Source organism: Elephantulus edwardii, unplaced genomic scaffold (assembly GCF_000299155.1).
Source record: "Elephantulus edwardii isolate Elephantulus edwardi_28Jun2011 unplaced genomic scaffold, EleEdw1.0 scaffold00314, whole genome shotgun sequence".
Lineage (NCBI taxonomy): Eukaryota > Metazoa > Chordata > Mammalia > Macroscelidea > Macroscelididae > Elephantulus > Elephantulus edwardii.
The window spans coordinates 1,056,507-1,080,843 of NW_006400064.1; the positions used below are offsets into that span (position 1 = coordinate 1,056,507).

Here is a 24,337-nt window from a genome sequence, read left to right on the forward strand (position 1 = left end):
ACTGCAAATAGAGGTCATGGTTGGTTGTCCACAGTCAACATGTATTTTTACATATGTGGCCCATTAGATGGACACACAGGAAATTTTGCATCCTGTTGAAATTTTTTAAACCCACAAGTGGGGTGGCTTGCCAGCAACCCTAGTGTAGGCAACACTAGCTGTATAAGGACCTATTGGTGTGCCTGCTGGTGACCTCTCTCCATCCATATGTCTTTGCTGTCTTCTGAGCCTATACATGTGCATAGGAGGTCTGTCCCCTGTTGTCTTTATGGAGGTCTGTGTGCATGACTCTGCACTAGGAAAAGCAAGACAGGTTCAACCTCTCCAGTGTTGCAGTTACCCCTTGTGTACTAGCAGACATACTGGGTGTGTAGGTTCAGCTGGAAAGAAGGGTGTGAGAGCTGTGAGGTGACAAGGCTCAAGTCAGGAGAACTTCCTTGGGATCCAGAGAATGCTGGGAGGGGGCATCTAGGACAATTGAGAGGACACTGCTGGCTGTTGTTGACCAAGGGTAAAGTATATTAATAAGTATTGATAACGATACTGAACACCAAGAATGTATAAGTACAGAGGTAAAGCAGGAGGCCAACAGTTCTGAACATCTGGAGCCAGCTTCCTTGTGCCCTTATTGAAAATTGCCAGGGAACAGATCACAAAGAGAATTCTATGCAAATGAAGCTAAGCTTTTTCTATTGAAAACCGTGTGTTTGACTCAGGAGGGAGGGGTTAGCAAATAGAATACAAGAATATGTAACTGCTTAAGGTTTGCCTTAGTGCTTACCCTTAGTGCTTCAGCGTGAATTCCAGCTTGTGTCCCTGCCTCCCTCATATCCTGATAGAGCATTTGGTTTATTATAAATATTTAGTGTGACATTTGGCTTCCCATAGCTGGCTAGGGCATGGCTCATGTGTCATGTGTCTGGTCATAAGGGAAACTGTGTGTGTCCAACAGTGGAATGTGTGTCTGGTCTCAGAGTTCCCTACCTGACAACAGGAGCAGGACTTAGGCATGTGAAGACTGCTCTGGGAGGCATCCTCTAACCAGGCCAACCCATAGCTTCTCTCACAGATGCACTCCATCCGCAATCTGCCGTCCATGCAGTTCCGTGAGAATCAAGGGAAGGATGGTGTGGAGGACATGACGCAGCTGGAGTGAGTGGTGGGATTGATGGAATGGTGCCACGGCCATACCTCAATATCTTTTTTTTTTAACCTCAGTATCTTTTGTCTCCCAGAATGTTTCAGATAGTTTCCTCATCAGCAAAATGGCTTGTCATGAAATGTCATGAAGACCAAATGTGTAGACATCAAAGCTACAATGGGCATACAGGCCTGAGTTCCAATCTAGCCCTATAATTTACCAACTGGGTGACCTTGGCCAAATCACTTAGCCTTTCTCTGCCTTAGTTTCCTCTCCATAAAACAAGAGTGATGGAAGACCCTCCCTTTCACTGTTGTGAGAGTTCTGGAAGCTTGGAGATGCTTAAAATGAGTGGTGTCCAGCAGGCCCCACTGCAGTGAGTGCCATTGTTAACATTCCCACTAGACAGGTGAAGAAACTGAGACAAAGGGAAGGAAGAACCAAGTGAAGAGTCTCAGAGAAGTAACTTGGTCAAAGTATTATAGCAGGCTTATGTCAGGAATGAGAATTGAACTCAGGCCCAAACTATTTTTTTTTTTTTTACCTGACACATCCTTGCTTTTTTTTTTAAATTTTTTTAAATTTTATTATTTGTGTGTATTGTCAAATCAGATCTGCCTGGTACAGGAGGAGATTGTCCCTCCTTTCCCGGCAGAGCATCTGGTGGATTCGAACTGTGCGCCTCTGGGATTGCAGTGCAGCTTCTTGCCACTAGGCCACCAGAGCTCCCCAGGCCCAAACTATTCTTAATCATTGACACTGAAGGGAGAGATAGCTTTGACCTGGGCTCTAACTGCACCTCTCTGCACCCTCTCAGAGATCTCCAGGAGACCACTCTGCTGTCTAATATCAAGACTAGATTTGAACAGAACCTCATCTATGTGAGTAAATTTGGGCCAGCCTCCCTGCCTGTAGGATCTCCCTGAGATGGGGTGAGGAATGAACGCACAGGCTCCTCCGGTGGGGCCCCAAACCTGTGACCTCTAGTTAGAATATGGAACACTAGAACCTTGAGTACCAAAGTCTAAAACCCTAGGTGGAGGCCAGAACCCAGAAATAAGCAATTTCTGATGCAGGCCCTATGAATATAAACTCCAAAATTCCAGCATGGGGGAGATCACCAGAATGGGATGAGCCACTGGCTCTAGAAGATAGAATAAGGTGCCTAGCCTCACTGGGTAGAGAAGGCAAAAACCCCGGGAGACTGGCCAGCCTCAGAATGACCCAGTTCCCCCAACTCCTGCCCCTCCATAATGTTGACGTTAGAATTTCTAGAGCCCAGACCTGCCTTTGTGAGTAGAAGAAGTAGGCAATAGTTTTTGTGGCAAGCAGCCTGGCCCCCTGGGAGAACAATGGCTATGAGGTTTTAATCCTCTCAGATCCTTCTCAGCCTCAGTCTGCTACAGTGCCTGGAATTTGTTGTGAGTGTGAATGCTGGCACTGGGCTGCTTGAGCTCAGTCTTGAGTTGGACTTCAGGAAATGGTGACCCTACCTCCAGAAGCAGGGATGGGGGAAATGTGTAGGAACTGAAGCTGCCGCCTGCCCAACAGACCTACATTGGCAGCATCCTGGTGTCAGTGAATCCATACCAGATGTTTGGGATCTATGGGCCAGCACAGGTGCAGCAGTACAGCGGCAGGGCTCTGGGAGATAACCCACCGTGAGTATCTAGGACCAGGGGGCGGGCTGGGGAGGGCCAGGGATGAGAGCAGTGGAAAAAATGCACCTGCTTAATTATACAAGCCTTTCCCAGGCCAGGCCACACCCTCCTGGATCCAAGGCTTCTCACCCCAAGATTTAGAGACCAAAGTGGCTCAAACAAGGATGGGAGATTGGGAACATGTCCTCAAGGGGTGAAGGGTGGAGCAGGACTGACCACTTAGCTGGACAGAGATGCCTGCTTGGCCTCACCTCGTGGAAGTGATGCCTAGCAGCTTGTTTTCCCAGACACCTCTTTGCAATTGCGAATCTTGCCTTCACCGCAATGCTTGATGCCAAACAGAACCAATGCATAATCATCAGGTGAGCCATGGGCCAGGTTGCAGGGAATTCCTGTTCATAGGGTGAATGGGAGAATGTCAGTCAAAGAACATTCTTGTCAGGCCAGACTTGCAAGGTGACCCTGGGAAATTCCTCATCATCTCTTAGTTGATGTGCACTCATGACCCCACCCCACCCCTCATCTTTAGCACACCTAGGGAACCCAGAAGTGGCAGCTAACAGAACAAAACTCATTCTGCCTCTTTTCCTATGCAGTGGAGAAAGTGGATCTGGCAAAACTGAGGCCACGAAGTTGATTCTGCGCTACCTGGCCGCCATGAATCAGAAGCAGGGCATCCTGCAGCAGGTGGGTCTCTGTCTCCCCAGGATGCTCCTTTGAGGAGCATGTCCATGTGCTTATCAAGAGGCAAAAGTCCTTGGACCCAATTTGAAGATGAGGAGCTTAGGCTACAGATAGGTTGCCCTCTGGCCAGAAATTGCAGATAATCTGTTGGACTTCAGGCTCTTTTTTATGCCCCTGAACCACTAGGAAACACTGGATAGAGAGTCCCATCCTGGCTGTGTTCCTAGAGGAAGCTCTAGGTTCTAGGGTTGGAGCTGGCACCACATATACAAAGGGATTGATCTGTTTCTCCTGCCTGACATCTTCCCAGTTACAACTCAGAGACCCCATTCCTTCACACCTGTAGTGAGACAGATCTGGGTGTGGGGGAATGAAGAGTAGATAAGGGGATCTAGAGAACAACTAAGGAGAGAGTAGACACTGGGTGAAGGTGTGGGTCCCAAAGAAGCTAGGCTCCTTCTGGATAGGGTTAATAAAGTGAGCATTGAATACCCACCCTGAGCGTGTTAACACCACAGTAATTTCCTGGAGACCTGCTGCTGGGCTGTTTGGGAGGCAGAGAGCTGCAACTGTACAAATCTTTCAACCACACAGACATGCCAATCTAGTTGGGAGACTGAAAGAAAAAAATATTTTACATAAATGTTGAATATGCAAAGTATGGTAAATAGTGGGGGAAAACAATGAGGGGGTCCAGGGTATGAGTTGAGGGTAATAATTTCAAACATGGTGGTAGCTCATCCCCACAGAGAAGCTGAAGAGATACCCCTGAGGACATCCATTAGTTGTTAGGTGTCATTGAGTCAACTTCAATTCATAGCAACCCTGTGAACACAGATTTGAGCCTTGCCCTATCCTGTGCCATCCTAGCCAAATGATATGCTTCAGTAACTGTCAGTGCATCTTCCTCTCTTTTAATGACCCTCCATCCATCCTTTAGGATTGTTAGTGATGGTAGTGGGTTTATGTTTTGCGTGTTTTATCATTGTTTTCAGGGCATCTGGGTGGTGCAAATAGTTAGTGTGTTCAGCTATTGCCTAAAAATTTGTGGGCCACATCCATCCAGAGGTACCATGGAAGAAAGACATGGCAGGTCACTTCAGAAGCCAGCCAGTAAGATCCCTGTGAAAACAGGTTCTTTTGACACATGAAGGGTCACAGGTGTCAGAATTGAATGGCAACTGACTATCATTGCCAAGGTCACCCCTGGGCAGTTCTGACTGTGCAACATTAGTGCTCTAGTCAGTTGTTTAGCAGACTTTTCAAGAGGGTCCATCCTGTAGCCTGTCCTGTGTGGGTACAGTTCTAGGGTGGAGGTCCATTCTGTAGCCCATCCTGTGTGAGTATGGTTCTCGGGGGGAGGTCCTCCCCATAGCTAGTCCCATGTGGGTATGGTTCTAGGTGGGGAGGGTCCATCCTGTAGCCGTTCTCATGTGGATATGGTTCTAGTGGAGGAGAAAGAGGGTACATGCCCAAATGGGAAGAGAATGAGTTGCTGGTGGTGCTGAGGGCAACTGTGGAACAAAGTGGGGACTGTCCTCCTCATTTCAGTTATGCTGCTGTCACCAAGCAAGTGACAGGTAAGCAACATATTAAAGACGATGAGTGTGATCCAGCCAGGTAGGTGAGCACCTCAGCCTCCAGACAGCAGTGTCCAGAAAGGCATGTGTGGTACATCCCTAGATTGTTCTAGCAGTTAGACTCTGGTCATCTGAAGGCAGAGGCTAAAGATTTGTTGGCTTTAGAAAGTTCCAGGTTTGTTTCAATCTGGTGGCCAAAAGTGTTCCCATGGTCTGAAGCTCCAGATCCCAGGAGTAGAGAGGCTCAGTTTGCTTCTGTTCTTGACCTTTTTTTTTCTCTGCCCTGTGCTCCTGAAGATAAAGGTACTTGGTTTGTGTGTGTGTGTGTATGTGTGTGTGTGTCTGCGCATGTTGCACATATGTTCTCATGTCCATGTGGACACTCATTTGTGTGGATGTGTCAGTTTGTTCACACATGTGCAGAGGGAAGTATAGGCAGGAAGAGGCATCAGAGGTCTATGGCAGAGGAGTTTTGTGCGGCGGCTGTGGTGTGTCAGAGTCCAGGGAGAGATCACATAGCACTAGCAATGTGAGAGTTAGGGAGAGGTGAGTCAAAGCAGCAGGGACACTGGGGAGAACTCAGACTCTAGGGAGTCACACAGTTACCTCTTACAAGGGATTTCTTGGAGTGGGCTGTATCTGTGGAAACCTAGGAGTAGTCCCAGCCATATTCCCTATCCTAGGACCCCAGAACAGTGCCCAGCCCCCCGAGTCCCACATCTTCTGGGGTCCAGATACTAGAGGCAACACCTCTCTTGGAGTCCTTTGGGAACGCCAAAACCGTAAGGAATGACAACTCTAGCCGCTTTGGGAAGTTCATGGAGATCTTTCTGGAAAGGTGAGTGGGTAAGGGAAGGGGCACTTAGGGAACTTTGACCTCATGTATACCACATACCCTGCTCCAGAGCTACTGCCACCCAACCTTATGCTGTGTTCCCTCCTTCAGAGGTGTCATCTCTGGTGCCATTACTTCCCAGTACTTGCTTGAGAAGTCCAGGATTGTGTTCCAGGTGAGCCTTCTGAGTGTTGGAGTGGATCTACATAACTTCCACATGGTAGGCTTGGTGAAGGCTGAGAGTTCATGAGTAATGCTTACATGTTTGTACACATGTGAGCACGATTGTGCTTATACACACACACCCATCCCACCATACAGGGTTTCTTGCTCTTCCTGAAGCAAGCCTGGCACATGCCCTAGGGCTTTTGCACCTCTTGTTCCCTCTTCCCTCTGATACTGATGTGACCAAACCCCTCACTTTCTCTGAGCATCTTCACTGATTGTCAAACTTCACTGGAACTCCTTGTGTCTCCACTGCTTTAATTCTTATCAAAGCACTTATTACCATCTGACCCATGTTATGCTGTGATCAGTGACATGCTGGCTGAATCTCACTGGCAGGGCAAATGCATACTTTGAGCATGTTATTTGAGTGAAAGTTTACAAAGTTAGTTGGTATTCCATTCAACCATTCATGCATAATTTGTTTTATGACGTAAATTAGAATATACATCATGTAACTGCATTCTTTCTACTTCCTACCTGTGAATCTCATTTCCATTAATCCTTCAATCCTTATCGTTTCCTGTCTTCTGAGTGTTATCACTGAAAAATGCTGCCCTTTGATGTTGTGTGGTCAGTTGTAAAGAGTGAGTGCCTTCCTGATGTTCATGTTACAGTAATTTCTTTTGCTTATCTGCAAATTGAGCCATGGAGATGAATTTCATCCTATTTTGAGGGGTAACTAAGTGCTGCACTCTTGGGGTTCCACCAGTCTCTATTGGACCAGTAAATGTGGCCATTATTGTTTTTAAATTTTGTGTTTAACATTTCCCGCCTACTCTAGCCAGAACCTTCTACTTTGATCCTTTTGAAAATGACCATCATTGATAGCTGGGCACTGTCTTCCTTCTTGTCTCAGGTTAGGGAAGTTGAGATTCAAGTGGTCTGTTAATCCTTGGGACCAGTTGTTTCTGTACCTCTTTGCTTCCCCATTGCAGCCCCCCACCCCCTGCCTTTCTTTACTTTAGGACATGGAGAGACTTAATAGTTGCATCTCAGAAGGTGGCTTAAAAGCTATGGGTTTTGTGATGTTGGTTTTGTTTTGTTTTTTTAAAATTTATTCTTCATTTGGTTTTTCATACATTCATAGATGTTTTGTTTTATAACATTAACTATCATAGATGAAGTAAATGAATTACAATGTCTAATCATCCATAATTGCATATTGCTTTTCCCTTCACCTAGCTTACCAATTTATTACATTTTACTCCTCTTTCCCACTCTTTCTATCCCTATTAACAACCAAGGTTGATTGTACCTGTGTGTAAACCTTTGTAATGTGACATTATACCGTAATTGTCCTCAGTAGAATTTACTTTAGATTCGTCCATGTTGTGCAATATTTCACAAATTCTTACATTGTATCTTATTAAATTAATCATTATTAACCACTATCAGCCCATCTTTTCAGATCTCCACTGGATCTTTTCTAATGCAGATCCCAGTTACTGCTTACCAAATTAGGATGTAAAACATTATCTTTGGGGGCTGTGCTGTACAGACTGACTTTGACATCCTGTGAGACTCCCAAGGTCTAGAACCATTAATATATCTTCTTGGTGTAATGGGTTCTGATTCAGAAGGTTATGTAAATTTGTTCCCTGTAGGCTCTTCTATATACATGGCTATACTAACATGAATGTAGACACAAAATCTGCCAATCTTACATGTGATCATGAGCATAGTCTTTCACCTATCCTTATCTGTTCATTTTGCCTATCTAACTGTATGTCCATCCATAAGTAGGTTACTGTTTATTATTACTGATATACAAGATTGTGTATGTAATAGCGTTACCTGTTTTTACTGTATTTTTGTGTAACTCTCTGTGTCTTCCCTCTCTTTAGTGGCATTAAGCTGAGTTTCTCCTTATTGTATATGGCATTTCCCTTCATCTGTCTAAAAATGTTCCTGTTACCCTATTTACTGATTTTTTTACACTCCTGCCCTTCTCTTCCCATCCCTGGTAACTACCCAAGAATGATTCTATCTGTGTATAAACCTTTCTTAAGCTTTTTGTAATAATGGTTTATACAATATTGGTCTTTTTTTGTTACTAACTTATTTAACTCAGTACAAAGCCTCTGGATTCATCCATGTTATCTGATATTTCACAAATTCATTATTATTCTTTTTTTCATTATTATTCTTAAGTGCTACTGTCCATTGTTTGTATATGAACCATAGTTTGTTCATCTGTTCATGGATGCTTGAGTTTCCACTTCTTTGACATTTTAAATAGCACTGCAATGAACATGGATGTGCATATATTTGTTTGTGTTGCAGATTTACTTCTTTAGGATATATACCTAGTAGAGGAATTATTGGTTCAAATGGTATTTCTCTCTTCTGAGCTTTTTAAGGAGGCACCAAACCATTTTCCACAATAATCACATGACTCCATGTATTCTTGGGAGGCTTGTTTATCTTGCTCTCTGCTCTATCCAGGGGCTTAGGAAATGTCCAGCCTGCCTAGCTGAGTGCCTTATGGAAGGCTCTGTATTTGCACATGTGGGCCTGTGGATGCAGGTGTTATGTGGTCATTTCACATCAGAGATAGGCTATCTTTCTCTCATTTTTCCAAACAAAACCTATGGCACCTGCTCTCCATCACTTATTACTGGTGTACCTGCACCATTCACCCTACCTTACCCAGACTTGTTACGAGGTACCCCTTGTATATATGAGGGAAGAGGGGTGTGTGTGTATGCGCGTGCAAGTGTTCCCTTTTGGAGGCCCACCATCTCACCATCTTGCAGGCCAAAAATGAACGGAACTACCATATCTTCTACGAGCTGCTGGCTGGGCTGCCCACCCAGGTCTGCCAGAACTTTAGCCTACAGGAGGCAGAGACCTACTACTACCTAAATCAGGTGGGTGTGTCAGAGAGCCCCACAGGGCCTGTGGGGGTGTGGGATACCAGTGAGATAGGGGTTAGGCTTCCAGTTAGCATAGACTCAATCTTCCATGGGAGCAGAATAAAGGATGCTCTACAAGCCTAATTCTCTGACCCTCCATCACCCCCTGTGGTGGATGAGCAGCTAAATCATACTGTCCTAATGGATAGTGAAGGTTTGAGGTGGGGAGGGTTCAGATTTAAGCATTTTGTGACAGTAAGGAAATTAGAAGTCTTTGTAGTTCAAAGTAGATTGTATGAGTCTCTTATTTTTCTGGAGCCGGGAAGGGTGCTTTCCAGCCTAGAGTCTTTTTGTGCGTCAGGATCCTCATATGGACAATAGGAACACTATAGCATCCACTTCACAGGGATGTTGTTGTTATTGTTGTTATGTGCCGTCGAGTCGCTTGCGACTCATAGCGACCCTATGTACAACAGCTCTAAACTCTGCTCTGTCCTGTGCCAATCTCATTGTCTCTGACACACTCATCCTGATTGCCCCAGTCGCTGAATCAGTCCACCTCCCAGAGGGCCTTCCCCTCCTGCGCCTGCCCTCCACCCTCCCAAGCATGATGACTGGTCTCTCCTTACAACATGACCAAAGTATGTCAGACGAAGCCTCAGAATCCTTGCCTCCAAGGAGCAGCCTGGTTTAACCCTCTCCAGGATGAATCTGTTTGTTTTCTTAGCAGTCCATGGTACCCTCAACACTCTTCTCCAACACCAAAGCTACTTAGTCTCCACCGTTGCTCTTGAGTACTTTAGAGAGATCCCTAACAGCAGACTTTCCCATTGCAATAAGTCTTTTAATTTCCTGGCTGCTGGTGCCAAGAGTGTTGATTGTGGAGCCAAATCAATTCACAGGGACACTTACTGTATATTCCTTATTGGAAAGAAATACGTATAAACGTTACACACAACCTGGCACATAGGAGGTTCCCAGGAAACACTGGCTGCTCTTTTTTATAGCCTTAAAGGCTATTAAAAAAAGGCTATAGGCTGTGACAGAGGTCAAATGCAGCCAGCCACTGCTGTATGTAACCCTGGTTGGCCATGCTCAATCTTCTGGCTCATGGCAGTGGGATACCCTATATGATGAGAGTTTACAGAACTGGCTCAGAATCACACTGCTGGTAGGGCCTGCAGGCTCCAGGCTCCTACTTATGACCCCTGACCCCTGCCTCACCCAGGGTGGGAACTGCGAGATTGAGGGGAAGAGTGATGCAGATGATTTTCGGCGGCTCCTAGCGGCCATGGAGGTGCTGGGCTTCAGTGGTGAGGACCAAGACAGCATCTTTCGTATCTTAGCCTCCATCCTGCACCTTGGCAATGTCTACTTTGAGAAGTATGAGGTAAGAAGAGGTCACAGTTCACAGCACTCCTCTCCAGATTGGGACAAGGCTTTCTTCTTGGAGGCTTACCTGCCACCAATCTTTCCCTTTCAGGCTACCCTCTGCTCAGTATTTGCCCTTTATTGATTTTTCCTCAGTGGTGGTCATCTTTTTCTTAGTGCTGTACAGACTGCTCTTTATATATGTTAAGAAATCAGCCATTTGTCTCTAATATGAACCATAAATGTATCTTGAATTTGTCGTTTATAGTTTTATTTCTTTATGTATTTTTTGTTTTAAGGTAGCACTTTTTATTAATTTATTTTCTGCTGCATGTGGTTTTCATTTTGTTACCAATACGTTCCCATGTTACCAAATAATCTGAACCCTAATTTGCTATGTAAACTTTTACTTACAGCCTAATAAAGTGATTAAAAGAGGTAGGGAAAAAACCCAAACAAATATGTTCCCAATATCCTTTCACATGTACCAATTCTAGATGCTAATTACATACCTTGAAACCATTACTATAATCTTAAAAGTTAATAACCATGAGCCAGCTTTTCTCTTTGTTGAATTTAATCCTCTTTTGGGACTACTTATAAACAATGTTTATTTTATTTTTTTGCTTTAGTTAACAAATGCTATGACTTTTATAATAAATGTTGGAGAGGATGCAAAAGAGTTCTGGTGGCCTAGTGGCAAGATGCTGCATTGCAATGCCAGAGGTATGCAGTTCCACTATATGCTCTGCTGGAGAAAGAGGGCCAATCTTCTCCTGTACCAGTCAGATCAGATTTGACGGTATACACGCAAAAACAAAACAAAACAAAAAACATGTTGGAGAGGATTCAAAGAGATATGAACTCTTATATACTGGTGGGATTGTGAAATGGTACAACCACTCAAGAAGGCAGTTATGGCATTTTCTCAAAAAGCTGAACATAATCCCACTTGGTCATGATGAATTTTTTTGTTGTTTTGCTTTTGGATTCTATTGGCTAGGATTTTGTGAAGGATTTTAACATCTCTTTTCATGAAAGATATTGGTCTATAGTTTTCTTTTTTTGGTAATATCTTTGCCTGGTTTTGGTATTAGGATTATGTGGGGAGTGTTTCTTATTTTTCTATATTTTGAAATAAATAGAATTGGTGATAAACCTCTGAATGTTTGGTAGAATGCAACTGTAAGCTATCTAGTCCAGGACTTTTTTTTGGTGGGGGAAATCTTTTTATGACCTGCGCAATTTCTTCTTTTGTGATGAGTCTGTGCAAGTGTTCTATATCTGACTATGTCAGTCTGGGTAGGGCATGAGTTACAAGGAATTTGTCAATTTCCTCTAAATTTTCAGATTTATCCAAATACAGGTTTTCATAATATTCCAATATTATAGATTTCATTTCTTCTGGTTTTGTTGTGATGTCACCTCTGTCATTCCTTAATTGAGTTATTTGGGTCTTCTTTCCTTTTTTCTTAAGTTTGCCAATCGTTTGTAAATTTTACTGATCTTTAAAAAAAAACAGCTCGTGGTCTTATTGATGGTTTCAATTGTTTTTCTGTTTTCTATCTCATTGATTTCAGCTATTGTTCTTATAATTTCCTTTCATCGATAGGCTGTCGGGTTAGATTGCTGTTATTTATCTATTTGATGAAGGTTTTGAGTTAGAGTATTAATTTTTCTTCTTTCTTCCTTTTTTATGTGTTTGCCTATTGCTATTAATTGCCCCAAGGACTACCTTACTCATATCCCAGAGGTACATTGTATTTTCATTATCATTTTGTTTTGAGGAACTTTTTTACTTCATTCTTTACTTCTTCTATAATCCAATTGTGTTCTAGCAGGGTGTTATTTAGCTTCCACATTGATGGCTTTATGAGTGTTATCTTCTTGTGGTTAATTTTTAGTTTTCTGATATTGTAGTCTGAAAAGATACTTTGTATTATTTCAGTGTTTTTTAATTTGTTGAGGCTTGCCTTGTGCCTTAATATGTCATCAGTTCTGGAAAATGTACAATGTGCACTTAAGAAAAAAAGTTAATTGAATTTTAGTTGGGTACAGTGTTAGGAATACATCCACAAGGTCAAGTTGGCTGATTGTGTAGTTTAAGACTTCTGCATCTTTGTTAAGTTTCTTTTGAGTTGACCCATCTTTTGTTGAGAGTGGTGTGATAAAGTCTCCTACCACTATTGTGGTGCTGTCTATTTCTTTCTTCAGTTCTGTTAATGGTTGTTTTATGTATTTAGCAGGTCTATCATTTGGTGCAAGCAGGGTTGTGTCATCTGCATAACGCAGATTGTGAATAGATATTCCACCAAGCCTGACACCACAATTCTCCTCATAGAGCCCAGCCTCTCGGATAATCTGCTCTTCATACAGGTTGAAAAGGTATGGAGATAGGACACATCCCTGGTGTACACCCTTCCCAATTTTGAACCATGCAGTGTTACCCTTCTCTGTTCTGACAGCTGCCTCTTGGTCCAAGTATAGGTTTCGCATTAGCACAATTAAATGTTCTGGGATTCCCATTCTTCTCAGAGTCAGCCACAGTTTGTTATGATCCACGCAGTCAAATGCCTTTGCATAATCAATGAAGCACAGATAGACATTCTTCTGGTATTCCCTGCTTTCAGCTAAGATCCATCTAACATCAGCTACACTATCCCTAGTACCCCGACCCCTTCTAAACCCAGCCTGGACTTCTGGCAGTTCTCTGCTGATGTGCTGTTCCAGTCGTTTTTGGATAATCTTCAGTAGAATCTTGCTTGCATGTGAAATCAATGATATTGTTCTGTAGTTTCCACACTCAGTTGAAACTGAGGAGGACCTCATGAACTTGCTGCAGAGGGTCAAGGACTGCAGCTTTCAGTATGGACTGAGGCTCAATGTGAAGAAGACAAAGATTCTCACCACTGGACCAATTTGTAGCATCAGGATGGATGGCAAAGAGATTGAGATTGTTCACAGCTTCCATTTGCTCTGCTCCACGGTCAACACTCTTGGCACCAGCAGCCAGGAAATAAATAAAAAAATGTATTGCGATGGGAAAGTCTGTTGTTAGGGACCTCTCTGAAGTACTCAAGAGCAACGGTGTCTCTCTGGAGACTAAGGTACGCCTGATACAGGCCATGGTCTTTGCAATCACTTGTTATTCATCAGAGAGTTGGACAATGACTAGGGAGGACAGAAGGAGAATTGATGCCTTTGAGCTGTGGTGCTGGAGAAGAGTATTGAATGTACCATGGACTGCCAAGAAAACAAACAGATTCATCCTGGAGAGGGTTAAACCAAGCTACTCCTTGGAGGCAAGGATTCTGGGGCTTCATCTGACATACTTTGGGCATGTTGCAAGGAGGGACAGGTCCTTGGAGAGGGACATCATGCTTGGGAGGGTGGAGGGACGGCGCAAGAGGGGAAGACCCTCTACGAGATGGATTGATTCAGTGACTGGGGTAATCGGGATGGGTGTGTCCGAGGCAGTGAGATTGGCACAGGATAGAGCAGGCCTTAGGGCTGTTGTACATAGGGTCGCTATGAGTCGCAAACGACTCGACGACACATACAACAACAACATTTGCTTGATATTTTTTTCCCAGCCTTTGATTTTGAGTCTATCCTTCACTTCTTTCATTAGATGTGTCTCTTGTAGGCGACATATTGATGGGCTTTGTTTTTTTATCCTTTCTGCTACTGTCTTTCTCTTAATTGGTACATTAAGTCCATTAACATTAAGTGTGATTATTGACAGGCCAGGTTTTATCATTGCCATTTTGCTGTATTATTTTTTCTGTTGTTTTGGTTATTATGGTTCATCTACTTTCCCTTGGTGCCTCTTTTTGAAGAACTTTCCTTAAAAGTTCTTGTAGGTTTGGTCTTTTTTCGCAGACTCCTTCTTTCTTTTCTGCAAAGAATGTGATTTCTTTTTCATATTTGATGGAGAGCTTTGCTGGGTACAGGATCCTGGCTTGGTAATTATTTTCTTTCAACTTTCTTTATATGCCATCTCATTGTCTTTTTTAAAAAGTTTTTTTTAATTATTAATTGTAATACAGACATTTTCGATATCCATTCATTCATTGTTGCACTTTTCTCCCTGCCCACCCCTCCTCTCCCAGTTTGCTCTTCTCTGTGAAAGGTAAAAGAAAAAATATTTCATTGTTATACAATCCCTCCCAGCAAGTCCAATCCACTATACAGCCTTCATTCTGGATTCCTGTCATCACAATAATACCTACTCAGGTATCCCTTTTAAACAGTTCTCTCCCTCATCTGTTTCAATGCAGTACACATAATTTATTCCACCTTTCTCAGCCTCCCCCCAGTCCCAATGTCAGTTCCTTTTTACAACAGTGGCACTATGCAGTATCTGTCCTTTTGTGACTGAGATATTTCACTCAGCATATGTCCTCCAGGGTCACCCATTTTTTATAATATTTCATGAGTTCCTTGTTTTTCAATGCAGTGTAGTATTCCATTGTGTCAATAAACCACAGCTTCTCTATCCATTCATTTATTGGTGGGCATTTAGGTTGTTTCCAACTCCTTGCTATTGTGAACAAAGCCGCGATAAACATGAGTGTGCATATATCTGCTTGGGTGATAGTTATGGTTTCTTTGGGGTCTCATTGTCTTCTTAATCATGTAAGAGGTATGCAGGGATGGTTCAACATAAAAAATACAATCAACATAATTCATCACATTAACAAAACAAATAACAAGAACTGTATGATCCTAGCAATTGATGCAGAAAAGGCATTTGACAAAATCCAACACCATTTCCTGATTAAGACACTCAACAAAAATGGAATAGAAGGGAATTTCCTTAACATAGTTAAAAAGTATATGTGCAAAACCAAGAGCCAACATCATTCTCAATGGAGAAAGACTAAAAACATTTTCTTTCTGAACAGAGACTAGACAAGGATGTCACCACTTCTATTCAGTATTGTATTGGAAGTGCTTGCTAGAAAAATATGACAAAAGAAGGAAATAAAAGGCATCCCAATTAGTAAAGAATGGTTAACCTGTCGCTCTATGCAGATGATATGATAATGTACACAGAAAATTCCTCAGACTCAACCAAAACCCTGTTAGAGTTAATAGACCAGTTTAGTAGAGTGACAGGATATAAGATCAATATCCAAAAATTAGTGGGATTTCTCTACAGTAACAAAGAAAACTCAGAGAAAGAATTCAAGAAATCAGTACCATTTACAATAGCCAACCACAAATACTTGGGAGAGAACCGAACTAGAGACACAAAAGACTTATACAAAGACCACTATAGAACATTTTTGCGAGACACAATAAAAGACCTAAATAAATGGAAAAATATTTCCTGTTCATGGATAGGAATACTCAACATTGTGAAAATGACAGTCCTATCAAAAGCAATCTACATATCCAACATAATACAGATACCAAATTGACTTTTTTTTTTCTTGTTGCATACCATTGAGTCAGATCTGACGGGCACAGGAGGAGATTGCCCCTCCTTCTCCAGTAGAGCATCTCATGGATTCGAACCATGTACTTTTGGGATTACAGCACAGCTTCTTGCCACTAGGCCAACAGAGCTCCCTCAAATTCACTTTCAAGGAGATCAAAAGGGAAACTCAAGTTTATTTGGAGAAGAAAGAGACCCTGAATAAGCAAAGTGCTTCTGAAAAACAAAAATAAAGTGGGAGGCATAGCACTCCCTGATCTCAAAACCTGCTACACAGTGGTAGTAACAAAAACAGCATGGTACTGATACAATGGCAGGCACATAGACCAGTGGAACAGAATTGAAAACCCCAAAATGTACCCATCGATCAACTGATATTCAACAAGGAAATTAAATCTATCAAATGGGGAATGACAACCTCTTCAACAATTGGTGCTGGCAGAATTGGACTACTACCTACAGAAAGCTGAAAGAATATCCACATCCCCCCCAAAAAAAAATACAACTAAAAAAATAAAAAAAAAACTCAAGGTGTACCAGAGACCTCAGAATAAAGCCCAAAACCATAAAGTTCATAAGAGAAAAACTGGGACCAAGGTTAGAAAGCCCGGTCTATGATATAAAGAGACTGCCAAATACAGCCAGAAATGCACAATCTGAAATGGATAAAATTGATGAATGGGACCTTCTAAAGATTAAACCTTTGTGCTGATCAAAACCTTTCCCCAACAGGTTAAAAAAAAAACCTATTGACTGGGAACAAACATTTGGCAATACCATCTTAGAAAAGGATTTAATGACAAAAGTTTACAGAATCCTACAGGGCCTCCAGAAGAAAAAGACTGATAACCCAATTACAAAATGGGCAAAAGATACGGAAAGACTTTTCGGAGGAGGACATCCAGATGGCTAACAGACACATGAAGAAATGCTCTAAATCACTGGCAATTAGAGAAATGCAAATCAAAACCAAAATGAGATACCATCTCCAATACTACTCAAATATCAGTGGAAAAGGTTAGCAGGCAGCAAGTAATAAATGTCAGAGAGGATGTGGCAAAATAGGAACTCTTATACTTTGTTAGTGGGATTGTAAAATGGTACAACCACTCTGGAAAGCAGTTTGGCATTTCCTCAAAAAAGCAAAAAATAGAAATTCCTTAGACTCAGCTATTCTACTGCTTGGAATATACCCTGAGAAAATGAGAACTGAGGTACAAACAGAGACTTGTACACCAATGTTCATAGCAGCGTTATTCACCATAGCAATAACATGGAAACAGCCCAAATGCCTGACCACAATGAAATGGATTGAGGAATTATGGTACATTCACAAAATGGAATACTATGGAGCACATAGGAGCAATGATTTTGTAAATTACTACTTAACATGGGCGGGACTAGGGAGCACTATGTTTAGTGAGCTAACTCAGTCTCAAAAGGACAAACACTATGTAAGACAAGTATGTAGAACAAGTACGAGGATCCAAGGAGGGGAGGAGAGTGCTTAATGATAGGTTCACACAATTTAATGGGTGGAGGGAGGCATGAGTTAAAAGGGAAATGATCTCGTGTGAAAAATAACGTATACACATTTTTTTAGAAAAACAATGTGTACAAATTTTATGAACTTTGTAAGTAAACCAGTATGTTGTTTTTGTTTTTATGTGCCTCAAGTTGCTTGTGACTCATTGTGACCCTATGTACAATAGCCCTGAAACCTGCTCTAACCTGTCCCAACTTTACTCTCTGACACACCTACCCTCATTACCCTAGTCACGAAATCAATCCATCTCACTGATGATCTTCCTCTCTTTCTCTGTCCTTCCACCTTTCCAAGCATGATGTCCCTCTCTAAGGACTGATCCCTCCTTGCAACATGCTCAAAATATGTCAGACAAAGCCTCAGAATCCTTGTCTCCAAGGAGCAGCCTGGTTTCACCTTCTCTAGGATGAACCTGTTCTCCTGGCAGTCGATGGGTATATGCCAGGGATGTATCCTGTTTCTGTACCTTTTCAATGTATATGTGGAACAGATCATCCAGGAGGCTGGGTTCTGTGAGGAGGAATGTATTATCAGGATTGGAGGAATACTCATCAACAACCTGGGTTATGCAGATGGTACAACTCTGCTTGCTAGAACTGAGGAGGACCTGAAGCACTTGCTGCAGAAGGTCAAGGACTTCAGCCTTCAATATGGATTGACGCTCAACAGCAAGAAAACAAAGATTCTCACCACTGGGCTGAATTGGCAGTATTAAGATAGATGGTGAAGAGATTGAGATTGTTAACAGCTTTAGTTTGTTTGGCTCCACAAGCAACACTCTTGATACCAAGAGGCGGAAATCAAAAGACAAATTGCATTGGGAAAGTCGACTGTCAGGGACCTCTCCAGAGTACCGAAAAGCAGCAACGTCAGTCTGGAGACTAAAGTGCGTCTGATCTAGGCTATTGTTGTTGTTGTTATGTGCCGTCGAGTCGCTTGCGACTCAGAGCGACCCTATGTACAACAGCTCTAAACTCTGCTCTGTCCTGTGCCAATCTCATTGCCTCCGACACCCTCATCCTGATTGTCCCAGTCACCGAATCAGTCCACCTCCCAGAAGGCCTTCCCCTCCTGCGCCTGCCCTCCACCCTCCCAAGCATGATGACCCTCTCCAACGACTGGTCTCTCCTTACAACATGACCAAAGTATGTCAGACGAAGCCTCAGAATCCTTGCCTCCAAGGCGCAGCCTGGTTTAGCCCTCTCCAGGATGAATCTGTTTGTTCTCTTAGTAGTCCATGGCACCTTCAGCACTCTTCTCCAGCACCAAACCTCAAAAGCATCAATTCTCCTTCTATCCTCCCTGGTCATTGTCCAGTTCTCTGTTATGACAAGTGATTTCAAAGACCAGGGCCTGTACCAGACGCACCTTTAGTCTTTGCTATTGTTTGCTTTGTGTCAGAGAGCTGGACAATGACTAGGAATGATAGAGAATTGATGCCTTTGAGCTGTGGTGGTGGAGAAGAGTATTGAATATACCATGGACTAACAGGAAAACAAACAGGTTCATCCTGTTGTTAACAGCTTTAGTTTGCTTGGCTCCACAAACAACACTCTTGGTACCAGGAGGAAGCCAGGAAATCAAAAGACAAATTGCACTGGGAAAGTCGGCTGTCAGGGACCTCTCCAGAGTACTGAAGATTGCTATTGCTGTTGCTCTTGATTGCCATTGAGTCAATCATGACTCATAGTGACACTTTAAACAAAAGACCTCCATTACCATTGCCGGTTCTCAAAGTTCATAGAGTTTCCAGAGGCATGTTGTTTAGGAAGTGGATGCCACTCCTGCTTCCAAACCTGTCTTAAACTTGGAGCTTCACCAAACACTGTCTACCATGGGTAATCATTATGCCATGTGACACCGCAGTGACACAAAGTTCAGAATCACAGCAACCCTAGGTTCTTCCTAGAAAGGGTGAAACCAGACTTCCTTGGAGGCAAAGATTCTGACCCAGAGTCTGACATACTTTGGACATATTGCAAGAAAGGGCCAGTCTTTGGAGAGGGACTTCATGCTTGGGAGGGTAGAGAGACAGCACAAGAGAAGACCCTCGATGAGATAGATTGATTCAGTCACTGGAGTGGTTGAGATAGGTGTGTCAGAGACAACGTTGGCACAGGATAGAGCAGGGCTTAGGGCTGTTGTACATAGTGTCGCTATGAATTGAAAGTGACTTGATGACACATAACAACCATAACAAGGTGTAAAGTAGGAATCCAATTTATGAATTTTCCCCATGATCTTAAAATATGTTTAAGATTGAAGTGAATTTCACTTAAGTGTGTTAAATGGACATTTCAGTGGAATTCAGGACAGTCACTGTGGTAGCCACCACCTTGTCTGGTTCCAGTATTTTCATCACTGCAAAAGGAAACCCCTATCTGTTAAGTAGTTACTTCCAACCCCCTACCCCAAGGCCCTGCTAACCTGCTTTCTGTTTCTATGGATTTGCCTATTTTGGATATTTTATATTCGTGAATCATACAGTATTTCCCCTTGTGTATCCAGCTTCTTTAATTTACCACACTGATTTCAGGGTTTATCCAATTTGTAGCGTGTGTGAAGATTTTATTTTGTGACTGTATAATACTCATTTTATGTAACATATTTTGCTTGCCATTCTATAGTTGAATTTGTGTTGTTTCAACCATTTGGTTATAATAGTGCAGCTTGGAACATGCGTGTACATATTTTCCTTTTTTATTGTGATTTTGATGAAAGTTTACAGAAAAGTGGGATTTTCATTCATTCGTTGTTGCACATTTTCTTCCCTACCCGCCAGTCACCCCTGTTCACTTTAAAAAGAAAAAAAAAACCCGAAAACCATACATTGTTGCATCATTTCCTCCCTCCCCTCCTTGAGGCCGAAAAAATTAAGTCCACAGGAACAAAGATATGATCTTAAATCTATTTAAAAAAATGTATTCCAACTGAATTTCAAGATCATCTTAAGAATAGGTTTGAGGTGCTGAACATTAACGATCGAAGACTAGATGAGTTGTGGGATAATATCAAGGATATCCTCCATGAAGAAAGCAAAAGATCAAAAACAGAGGAGAAAGAAAAAAAATGTCAGAAGAGACACTGAAGATTGTAATGGAGCTTTAAGAAGCTAAAACAAAAGGGAAATATGTTGAAGTAAAATAGCTGAACAGAATATTTCAGAGGGCAGCTCGGGAGGACAAAGAAAAGTATTATAATGGAGTGTGCAGAGAGCTGGAATTGGGGAATAAAAGGGAAGAACTCACTCTGTATAAGATTGATACTGAAAATTTCAGGAAGAACAGGAGCCAGTGCTAATGAAGGAGGAAGTAAAAGATACATTGAAGGCATTGGCAAAAAAAAGGCCCTAGGAATTGATGGGATACCAATTGACTTGTTTCAATTAACACATGCAGCCTTGGATGCGCAGGAAATTTGGAGGACAGGTGTCTGACCAATGGATTGGAAGAGGGCCGTATTTGTTCCCATTCCCAAGAAAGGTGTCCAGCTGAATGTGGAAACTATTGAACAATATCATTAATATTACAGGTGAGCAAAATACTGATGAAGATCATTAAAAAATGGCTGGAACCACGGATAGGGAACCAGAAGTTCAAGCAGAATTTAGAAGAGGCCGTGGCACCAGGGACTTCATTGCTGATGTCAGATGGATCCTGCCTAAAAGTAAGAAATACTAGAAGAATGTCTAGTTGTGTTTTATTGGCTATGCAAAGGCATTTGACTGTGTAGATCATGGCAAGTTGTGGCTGACATTGAGAAGATTGGAAATCCCAGAGCACTTAATTGTGCTACTGTAGAAACTGAATCTGAAACAAGAGGCTGTTGTGTGAACAGAGCAGGGTAATACTACATGGTTTAAAATTGAGAAGAGAGTGTGATAGAGCTGTATTCTGTCTCCATACCTGTTCAATCTATATGCTGAGCAAATTATAAGAGAGCTGGACTGAAGAGGAGTGTTGAATCAGGATTGGAAGGAGACTCATCAATAACCTGTGTTAGGCAGATGACACAGCCTTCTTTGCTGAAAGTGAGGAAGACTTAAAACACTTGTTGCAGAAGATGAAAGCCTTTGATATGGATTGCGTCTCAGTGCCAAGAAAACAAACCTTCTTACCACTGGACTAATAGGCGTGTTTTGACGGATGGAGAAGAAATTGAAACTGTCAACAGCTTTATCTTGCTTGGATCCACACTTAACACCCTTGGTACTTGCAGTCAGGAAATGAGACACATTGCAGTTAGGAACCTTTTCACATTATTGAGGTTTAATGATGTCAGTTTGATGACTAACCTGTCTGATTCAGGCCATAGTCTTTCCACTTACTTGCCATGCATTTGAGAGCTGGACAATGAATAAGGATGACAGAAAAAGAATTGAAGCCTTTGAGCTGTGATGTTGGAGAAGAGCACTGAACATCCCATGAATGGCCAAGAGAACAAATAGATGTGTCTTGGAAAGGGTGCAGCCAGAGTGTCCTTTGGAGGCAAGAATGATGAGGCTTCACCTCACATACTTTAGGCATGTTGTTAGGAGGAGCTGTTACTTGGAGAAGGACATGATACTGGGAAGGGTGGAGGCTCAGCAAAGTAGAGGACGGCCCTCAACCAGGTGAGTTGTCACAGTGACTGCTGCAATGGACTCCTGTGTGTCAGGGAGTGTGAGGATGGCCCAGGATAGAACAGGATTCAGATCTTTTGTTCATAGGGTTTCTGTGAGTTGTGCTTGACTCGATGGCACCCAACAACAACAACAACAATAGCCTCCATTTCCCAGTCCGCTTTGCTATGCACTACTTGTTCTGGACGGTTGTCATACAAATAATACCTAATCACGTATTCCTTTTTCTTCCCTCTTTTTAAAATTAATTTTAATGAAAGTTTACAGAGACTTGGAATTTCCTGTCATTCATTGTTGCATTTTTCTCCCTGCCCAATCCCTCCCCACAAATCACTCTTCTCCTTGAAAAGAAAAAGAATAAATATATCTTCCTTTTTTTAAAAAAAAAAAAAAAAGAAAAAGAACAACAGCCTCATTGATACATCATTCCTACCCTCCTTTTTGGTCTTCTCTCAACCCTGATGTCAGTCCTGTTTTACAACAGTAGCCCTATGCAATATTTGCCCTTTTGTGACTGAGATATTTCACTCAGCATAATGTCCTCCAGGATCATCCATTTTGAATAATATTCATGAGTTCTTTATTTTACAGTGCTGCATAGTATTCCATTGTGTGAATATAACAGAGCTTCTCCATCCACTCATCTGTTAATGGACACTTCGGCTGCCTCCAGCTCTTTGCTATTGAGAACAAAGCCGCAATAAACACTGGTGTGCATATATGTGCTTGGATGGCAGTTATGGTTTCTTTAGGGTAAATTCCCAGTAGTGGAAGTGCTGGGTCAAATGGTATATCTCTTTGCAACTTTTTGAGACAGAGCCATACAGCCTTCCACAGTGATTGCACCATTTTACACTCTCACCAGCAGTGAATAAGGGTTCCAGTTTCTCCACAACCTCGCCAGCATTTGATGTTTGCTGCTCTGTTAAATTTTGCTATTCTTACTGGGGTGAGTTGTTTTGATAATCATGTATTCCTTTAAAAAAACTCTTTGCTCCATCAGTTCCAATGCAGTGTTCATTATTTATCCCCTCTTTTGTCAGTTTCCCCTCAATCCCCATGTCAGTTCTGTTTTATAACAGTGGTGTTATATAGTAGTATTTGTCCTTTTTTGACTGAGATATTTTACTCAGCATAATGTCCTCGAGGGTAACCTATGTTGTATAATATTTTATGAGTTCCTTGTTTTTGTTTTTCAGTGCTGCATAATATTCTGTTGTATGAATACACCATGCTTTTTTATCCAATCATTTGTTAATGGACATTTGAGTTAGTTCAATCTCTTTGATATTGTGAACAATGGAGCAATAAACGTGGGTGTGCATACATGTTTTGGTGGCAGCTCTAGTTTCTTTAGGGTATATTCCTAGTAGTGAAATTGCTGAGTCAAATGGTATTTCTGTTTCCAACTTTCTGAGAAAGTGCCATATTGCCTTCCATAGTGGTTGTAACGTTTTACATTTACACCAGCAGTGAATAAGGCTTCCAATCTCTCCACAACCCTGCCAGCATTTGTTGTTTGCTACACGATTGAACTTTGCCTTTGTTGCTGAGGTGAGATGGTATCTTTGACATGTATATATTTTTAGTGTGGACACAAGGTTTTTATTTTGCTTGAGAAAATTCCTCAGAGTGAAATTATTGGTTAATATTTAGTGTTTAACTTCTTGAACCACAAGATTATTCGCACAATAGCTGTATTGTTACTTTACATCTCGACCAGCATTGCACAAGGATTCCAGTTTCTCACTGTCAAAACTTACTAATTTCCTTTTTTTTTAAATTCTAGGCATATTAAAAATAAAAACAATCCCCTCCTCCTGATGAGTCAGTTCTAGCCCAGGGCAACTCTGTAGGAAAGTAGATTTCCCGATGTGGTCCCTAAGGCTATGATATTTTTGGAAGCAGACTGCATAGATTTCTCTATGTGGTTCTAAGGCTGTGATCTTTATGGAATCAACTGCCACATATTTTTCCCACAGAGCCACTGGAACATTTTTGGTCAGCAGGCTTAACCACTAGGTAACCAAGGCTTCCACTCAGCATCCTATGAGTGTGAAATTGTATCTCATTGTGGTTTTAATTTGTATTTCGTTCAGATTCAATGTTTCATACACTTTTTGTTCACATATATTATCTTCTTTGGAAAAATATGTTTCTCAAATTGTGCCCAAGTCTTTTGCCATTTTTATATTTAGATTGTTGGTCACTTTATTGATAATATTAATAAAAATTACAGTTTGTTGTGTAATTATCCTAATGTTTATTTATCATAAACTAAAGGATGCTTTCGGCAGAATGTTAAATGATCCAGGAAGTATTAAAAGAAGATGGAAGGAATATACTGAGTCACTGTATCGAAAGGAATTGGA

The 24,337-nt window shown here is 41.9% G+C and overlaps 1 protein-coding gene across 1 annotated transcript in view; it reads left to right on the forward strand.

The window, feature by feature from the left end:
- Positions 1-24,337, forward strand: part of MYO15A (myosin XVA) — a 79,474-nt gene that overhangs the window by 4,524 nt on the left and 50,613 nt on the right. The window contains exons 2-11 of the mRNA XM_006901204.1: positions 1,070-1,152; positions 1,959-2,022; positions 2,693-2,802; positions 3,090-3,164; positions 3,399-3,489; positions 5,364-5,369; positions 5,801-5,904; positions 6,013-6,076; positions 8,886-8,999; positions 10,213-10,374. Of these exons, the coding sequence (XP_006901266.1) occupies positions 1,070-1,152; positions 1,959-2,022; positions 2,693-2,802; positions 3,090-3,164; positions 3,399-3,489; positions 5,364-5,369; positions 5,801-5,904; positions 6,013-6,076; positions 8,886-8,999; positions 10,213-10,374 (873 nt within the window). The remainder of the gene's footprint in view (positions 1-1,069; positions 1,153-1,958; positions 2,023-2,692; positions 2,803-3,089; positions 3,165-3,398; positions 3,490-5,363; positions 5,370-5,800; positions 5,905-6,012; positions 6,077-8,885; positions 9,000-10,212; positions 10,375-24,337) is intronic.